This window comes from Poecilia formosa, unplaced genomic scaffold (genome assembly GCF_000485575.1).
Source record: "Poecilia formosa unplaced genomic scaffold, Poecilia_formosa-5.1.2 Scaffold688, whole genome shotgun sequence".
Taxonomy (NCBI): Eukaryota; Metazoa; Chordata; class Actinopteri; order Cyprinodontiformes; family Poeciliidae; genus Poecilia; species Poecilia formosa.
In genome coordinates this window covers 37,907-45,833 of record NW_006800627.1, presented here as the reverse complement: position 1 = coordinate 45,833, position 7,927 = coordinate 37,907, and the positions used below count along the sequence as shown (strand labels likewise).

General features: G+C 37.6%; 1 protein-coding gene across 1 annotated transcript; it reads left to right on the top strand.

The window, feature by feature from the left end:
- Positions 1-704: 704 nt before the first annotated feature.
- Positions 705-4,559, top strand: hsd17b10 (hydroxysteroid (17-beta) dehydrogenase 10). Its single transcript, XM_007542413.2, has 6 exons — positions 705-810; positions 1,895-2,059; positions 2,673-2,837; positions 2,910-3,038; positions 3,116-3,224; positions 4,191-4,559. Exons 1-6 carry the CDS (start codon positions 787-789, stop codon positions 4,379-4,381), a joined length of 783 nt encoding a protein of 260 aa, XP_007542475.1. The 5' UTR covers positions 705-786; the 3' UTR covers positions 4,382-4,559.
- Positions 4,560-7,927: the final 3,368 nt, after the last annotated feature.

Below are 7,927 nucleotides of genomic sequence, written 5' to 3'. Positions count from 1 at the left end.
GTCTGTTACTGCATTGAACCCGGAAGTGTTGGGATGTGTTTTATAGCGGTTGAATGCAGCTGCGCAGTGGTCAGATGGAATAAAATCAGGTCAGAAGTCAAAAGCACGACTCGCTCCTCTGAATCAACATGGGAGCGCGATTCTTATTGGACGACGTCACGGCTTTCAAGGAGGCGTTCCCGGAAACTTCTAGTGATTGGTCCGCTTCGAATGACGGAAACGAGGGAAAATGTAAGAGTTCTTACTCCGCTCGAAAAATATAACATTTGAAGGATTTTCAACGACAGGTTTATGTTAACATTTTAAATAGGAGCAGATGCTTAAAGATAAGAATCCCAAAATGATTGTGCCTTTAAGTTTGACTGTAAATGTTTTTACATGCGCACAAATCTGCATTTTATTGTTTTATGTTATTTTAACTAGGGTGCAAGTGCATAAGACTAATTTTATCTAATTACATGTTAGAACATTTTTTGATTGTATTGTCTGAAACACAAATCTGAATATATCAAAATTAAATTCCTTTTAATAGAACTTTTGCAGTTTATGAGTGACTGCTGTATTATTGTTACATAACTATTAAAATAATTTTTAAAACGTTTTTTTTTTTATTTTATTTCTTTTTTATATAATTTAGTAATAATTCCTTTCTAAAAATGAAATGCCACCGTTTATTGTTTATGGTGCCCATCGAACCAACCTGTTTCAGTGAGACTTTGGGTCAGGAGTGAGCCATCTGCTCGTAGACGAGCTTTGATGTGACGTCACGGTGTGTCCGGAGCAAACATGGCGCACATTCGGAGTTTGAAGGTGAGTTTAGAGAAAATAAATGCGTCTCTGCTCCGTCCCTGCAGCACTTCTCCTGCTTATATGGAGCAAATGCGAAGCTTTAAGCTCTAAGCAAGCTTCCGCTGCAATGTTAGCCATTTTTCTCTTCCGGTCAGCTGATTTCCGTATAGTTTAGTAGTTTGATGGTAACGGAGTTCAGCCATCAGTTCTGCTCATGCTTCTTTTGCCAACCTTCAGACTTTCCCATTAAATTAATTTTATAACTTCTCAGATGGAGCCATTTTTTAATTAAAAGTTGGTTTGTTGTCCTGTATGTTTCTATGTTGCCATGTGATGGAGAATTGTTGTTTTACACTTTATTATATAAAATTACAGCTTAAATCTCTACAGATTTCCCATTTTTATCTCCAGCTAGTTATTACTGCCACCTTGACCTCAGTAATTAATATCCTAAGGTACAGGATTTCATTACTGGCCAAAAGTCAGGTCTATAGAAGTAAGTTCCAAAATAGTTTTATATATTTTACATCTGTCATCTTAAGTTGTCCAAAATTGAAACAATGAATCACGATTAATCGATTTTTGAAAAATAATCGTCAATTAATTAAGTAATTGATTAATTGCTAACTGGGGTATAAAGACTCAAAAAAGGCAATTTTCTGTTAGAATAATACATTTAGAGCAGTAATTAAGCCAGCATTGTACAAAATCTTTGCATCTAAGGTAAAAAAAAAAAAACTAAAAAAAAAAAAAAACTTTGTAAATATGTTCTACCCAGAACTACTCAACTGGCTTAATTTTAGCTTCAATTGGTTCAAATTCCATAAAAACAACAAACCTATTCACGTCAAAGTATTTTTAGCTGCAGACACATCTTTTCTGAGGCATTTAGTTTAAAATTGAGTGAGAAAAAAATCTGAATTTTATAGTAAAAATTAAATTTACTACTAAGCTAAATAGAATTGTTACTTAGGAAAGGCTGATTTCTCTCTCTCTCTCTCCTCCACCAACTTGAGTCATTCTTTATTTAGTCTTCAAAATGTATTGTTTATTGGATTTTGTAACAGCTGGCATCAGTTACAGTGTTCATGTTGTCGTTGGGCAGGGCATGGTTGGCCTGGTGACCGGCGGGGCGTCCGGTTTGGGTCGGGCCACGGTGGAGCGCCTGGTGCAGAACGGAGCGTCCGCTGTTATCGTGGACCTGCCGTCCTCCAATGGACAGGAAGTGGCTGGCAGTCTGGGAAACCGTTGCGCCTTCGCTCCTGCAGACGTGAGTCAGAGAAATCCACATCCTGTCAGGCAGAAAATGATCAAAGATTAAATATTTCTGTTAATACTGAAGTACTTTTCAGTTAAACTTATTTTTTAAATGTGATTTTATTAAAAACAATATTTCCCTTTTTTAAATAAGTAAAAGACAGACTTATTTACTTACTTCAACAAGAAAAGTGCCAGAATAATCAATTACGCTGGGGAGGTTTTGAGTTTTTGTTTTGAATGGACTATTTGGTACATTAATTACTTTATCAAGCAATAGATTTATTTATTTATTGTCGATTTTGGCAGTATTAGTCCTCCATAATCTCAGTACATCAGTAAGTAAAGTTGTAATTTCCCCACAGTCCAGTAGGTGGCACTTTCTTTTCATTTTTGAACTTGTACTCTTTGCCAAATGATCTATTACTCTTAAATGTCTTAAGAAAGTCTGTGGTTGTAGCTCTGCTCTGTATTTAGTGGGATTTATGTAACAGATCAGCAGAAAACGTGCAGTTGAAGTAAAATTACATATTTCAACAAATAAATAGAATGCTTTTGTTAGACACTACAAATATAACAAAGAACCAGATTTTCTTGTTTTCAGACGTGCATTGTGTCGTTCCCAGGTTACGTCCGAGGCAGACATGCTTTTGGCCGTGTCTCTGGCCCGGAAAAAGTTCGGAAAGTTGGACCTGGCAGTGAACTGTGCCGGCATCGCTGTGGCTATAAAAACGTACAACTTCAATAAGAACACCCCTCACAGCCTGGAGGACTTCCAGCATGTCATCAACGTAAGAAGAAGAGGAAGACATTCAAACATCTTGTTAGTGAATGTTTTCTGATTCATGCTCATTCTGCTGCAGGTAAATATCGCAGGAACCTTCAACGTGATCCGCCTCGCCGTGGGGGAGATGGGGAAGAATGAGCCGGACGCAGACGGACACCGAGGTTGCATCATCAACACCGCCAGCGTGGCAGCATTTGACGGACAGGTGGAGCTTTACATCCGTCACCTGAAGCTACAGTTGCTGCTCCATTTCTCAGGTTTATCGTCTTCTCTCTCTTTGAGGTTGGACAAGCGGCGTATTCTGCTTCTAAAGGCGGCATCGTTGGAATGACGCTCCCAATCGCTCGAGATCTGGCGCCGATGGGCATCAGAGTCGTCACAATCGCTCCTGGTTGGTGTTAAAACAACAAATCTGCATCATAAACTGTGTTTCCTGCAGACATGTTTCCATTACAGATGTGCGTGAAACTTTGTTGACCTACGGTGTTTTCGATAAAATAAGAAACGCAATTAAAATCAATCAAGTTTATTTTTACAGCACATTTCAGCAAGAAAGCAGTTCAAAGTGCTTTATATCAAAGAAACACAAAAATGCAAAGTCATTAAAGACACCACACAGTCAATGATTGTGAAAATCAGTCAACTTTATACGCGATTATTGGCTACAAATTTTGCAAATTGGAAAATAAATTTGCACATTGGTATCACAATTTCTAAAAAAAAGTTGTTTTTGATAAAAGGTTTATGCACTAAGATGAGGGGTTTTTTCTGTCATGTGGAAATTTATGTATTTCGCAAAACTGCAATAGCAACACTTTTTTTTGCATCACACGAGTCGTTATCAACCACCGGATGTTACTACTGGCAGAAAAGACGAAGAAGAAGACAGGAAGTCATCTTCTTCTTCTTACCTTAATTTTGACATGGGTGAAAAACCACCTCATCCTCGCACAAAAACTTTTTACCGAAAAACCGGAATTTCCTTTAAGCAAATTTATTTTTGTATTTTCAATTTGCTAAATTCTAAAGATTAATGGAAATGCAGCTGTTCACCATAAAATTGTAGATTGGGGTTATGAGGATAAACTCATTTAATGGAAACTGTTTTTCTCTAAAAAGTTTTTGTGCGAGTTTAGCGCACTGACTGAAATATGAATATATTTCATGTGTTTACATCAATTCCCGCCATCATATTCAGTGATATCATGTGAACGAGCTTATTCACATGTGATTTTAATTGCATTTGTTACTTAATGGAAAAACTGTAATTGCAAAGTTTTTCGCTTATTTACAACAGAAACGCAGCAACAGTCTGATGTGAACCTGATGATGAATATTTCCTCAATCTGTCCTGCAGGATTGTTCGCCACTCCTCTCCTCGCTGGCCTTCCAGAGAAGGTGCGTTCATTCCTGTGCCGCCAGGTGCCCTTTCCTTCACGCCTAGGAGACCCCGCTGAGTTTGCCCACTTGGTGACCTCAGTGGCGGAGAACCCGATGATCAACGGGGAGGTCATCAGGCTGGACGGAGCTATCCGCATGCAGCCCTGATCAGCTTGTCTGGGTGTGAAACTGTGAACAGCTGCCTTAGTATTTTACTTTGTAGAAAACAGTGATTATAAACTCTCGCTTGAATCTGTATATCTTTATATAAAATTTTTGTGGGTCTCAAAGTGTTGGAGTGTATTTCATGTTGAACATTACAGAAATAAACGTTTGAAAGAATTCATTTATTATCTCAAAAGTTTTTATTAGCTACCCAAAATTTCTCAAGTGTTAGATTTTTCATGTGCATCCAGCTTTTTATTTTGAGTTGTGCGTTAATATTGAATTCAACCTTTTGGAAATTTGCTAGGAAAAAACTCTAAGAGGTGTTAATAAAAAAGCTTTATAAGTCAGTGTAAAGTTGGGCCAGGACATTTGTGTTAATTTTGATTAATTACATAATTACATGTGGCGCGTAAAAAATAAAAATAAAAAAAAAATCATTCGGAACATTCTCCGTCAGATTTCCGGGGATACCGTAAATCTGACGGACAAGCAACATTCGTTGACAATAGGGATGGATGATGACATCGCTTCTCTTGGCCCACTAGTTAGTTTCTGTTTCAAAAAACAAAGTGATTGAACGCTGTAAAAGACTATTGTTTTGTTCAAGTTGTGCTAAAAGGAGTCAGCGTATTAGCGAAGCTAGCTAAGGCTAAAATAGCATCTCAATGCTAAACATGTAGCAGGAGCACAGAAGTTTCCAAGGCTAACGCCAGCGTCCACGGTAAGTATTTTAAAAATTAAGTTTCATAAATGATCAGGGATTTCTGAAACCCTTTAAAGCTTAATCGTTGTAATAGTACATTGCATCAATCTTATGATTGAACAACCTAAATAACAGTAAATGCGACAAGCTCTCACTAGCCTAGCCTCTTTAAGCTCCGTGGTATGAGACGCATTTATTCAAAAAGAGGTCTTGAATCCAGCAGTTATGGTTGCGTCTTTATTGGTTTTAATAAAAGAAGGAAGAAAATACAGATTCAAAACAAATAGAAAGTGACAGTCAAAAGACTAATACAATGAGAAGTCTTGTTAGACAACAGCTAATCAAAAGGCCAAGTAATAAGCTTAAACTATAGATCTTTTTCAAGTAGAGCAACAAGGAAAGCTCTCAGAAACATCTCAGATAACAAAAATAGCACTTTGTATTAAATTTCTATTATCTATATATGGCTTCAACACAGATTAAAAAGAAATATCTTTATTGGAATATATATTTATTTGATAATTTAGCAACAAAAATTTTTTTTTATTGAAAATGTTGCTTATTTTATTGATATGTGGTTTTCGATAATGTCCAAAGAATAATCATGGGGAAATATTGTTTAAACTACCACAGGTTGAATTCAATCCCAGTGCCAAGGACAGACACGCCCATTTTGCGACCAAAAGAGAAGCCGGTTCCCAGCACTTTAGCTTCCACGCCTGTCAGACCAATATCAACCCCGGTGTCGACTGCCAGTCCGACTTTAACCTTCAGCGGACCAGCGGAGGCAGAAGCACCCGCTAACTCTGCTTTAGCGAAAGCTCTGGCATTCAGGGTCCCTGCAGAAACCCCGGCTCCTGCGCTGGCGTTGGGTCCTTTAGCTTCAGCTTCAAATACGCTCCATTCAGCCCGGGCTTCACCAACTCCAGCTTCAGCGTAAACTCCTGCTTTTGGAATACGCATCCCTGGTTTGTCCTCCGGTCCATTTGCAAACATCCCTGCTCGTGCGAAGGTAGATTTAGCAGAGGCGTCACCAGGACGGTCAAAGGTGTCAATCATTTCCACGAGCCCAGCTGATCCGACAGTTGCACCTGAAGTTTCACAACATCTGAAGTTTAAATATCCAAATTTGAAAAAGAAAAACCATGTGGTGTCTTAGAAATACTCTACTGAATTATTAAATAATTAATTTCTAGATTCTAGAAACTTGACACTTAAGCTTTACTACTAGTATTTCAAGAAAATCCAAATATAACAATGACATAACAATGTGATTGGGTTTGATAAACATTTTTAAATAAATCAACTGTATTAAATACTGACATGAAGATTCCCTGATCAATCATAAGAACCTGCTTCAGTGCAGAAAGAAAATTTTTGCATGAACTTTGCTGCAACTCAAAAAGTACTACAGTATATAACTGCTGTAAAAATCCGAATGATTATCATTTCCTGTCTTGGTTTTACTTTTAGTAGTGGTGGAAATAGCATTATTGAAACAGCGTACAATTACAGTTGGACAGGAGGCCCTATAACAAATGGCACTAATTGTTATGGTTGCCATGGGTGTTAACTTTAATAAATGTCTGTTTTACACCGTTTCTAAAATAACTTGGGTTAAAAGCTTACCTGCCATCTTCAGGATAAACTGATTCCTTCTNGGTGTTAACTTTAATAAATGTCTGTTTTACACCGTTTCTAAAATAACTTGGGTTAAAAGCTTACCTGCCATCTTCAGGATAAACTGATTCCTTCTGAAAGAAAGGAGCAGATTAGACTTGAGTGTTGGAAATGCATTACATTTTTACATTAAATGCTCATAAATTTACATTATCCGGTACTATACGCAGTCATGTTAACAAGCATGGCTCGATGAAAGTCTTGATGAAAATATAAATGAAATTCAAACCTCTATTGTTAAATAACACAGCACTGTTTAGTCACTTACTTCAGAGGTGATACTCAGATGTCAAAGTGCTGCTGCTTTCAGAGTTAGGTTGTATAAGTAGGGCTCTTGTCCATACATCCTATTTATGTAAAATGGGCAAAGTCGTACGAAGTGACACAACATGAATCTGAAAGAAAGTCTGTAGCAGCTATCAAGGGCGTAAAAAAACCCTACGAGGATAAGAAAGTTTCACTTTGAACTTTGTGTAATTGTTGAATTTGGTAGCAGAGTAGATTGGAAGAGAGATATATAGACACCCTTCTGTCAAATTTTAATCGGAGTTTGATGGATTAATTGATATTAATTGATATCAAACCCCCTGCCCCCCATGGGAACTATGTGACCTCTTGACCTTCCCCCTCCCCCAGACATATGTCACATATATCATATGATGGGAAATTTGTGACCTTGTGACCCCAAAAAAGAAAAAAAAAAAGTGAATATTGAATTAATAAATATAAGTGAATAAATAAATATAGTATATTCAAAACAATGTTGAATTAGATTAGGAATTTTGTAACTACCTCTGGTTTTAAACAGATTGTCTTCTTGATACACAGTGTTGGAATTAAATGCCTTTAAGTCTTGTTCCAAAAGAGAGACACAGGCTGACAGAGAAACCAGAGACCTGCTGCGTGTGCCTGCGTGTGTATCTGTCCTCGAGGAGGAGGGGGGACCGAGGAGAGTCTTACTGCTGCGTGTGTGCGCATGCATGTCTGTAGACTATAGATAAGTGTTAGATCAAACTCTTACAGGACATGAAAAAAAAAAAAAAACTTAAAGCATCTGTTCTTTGAGCCAATATACGGTGAAACCCGACTCATACTCTTTAACAGGATATAAGATAACCCGTGGCTAGGTAAGAGGGGCTGACCTCTGACCCTGCAACTGTTGA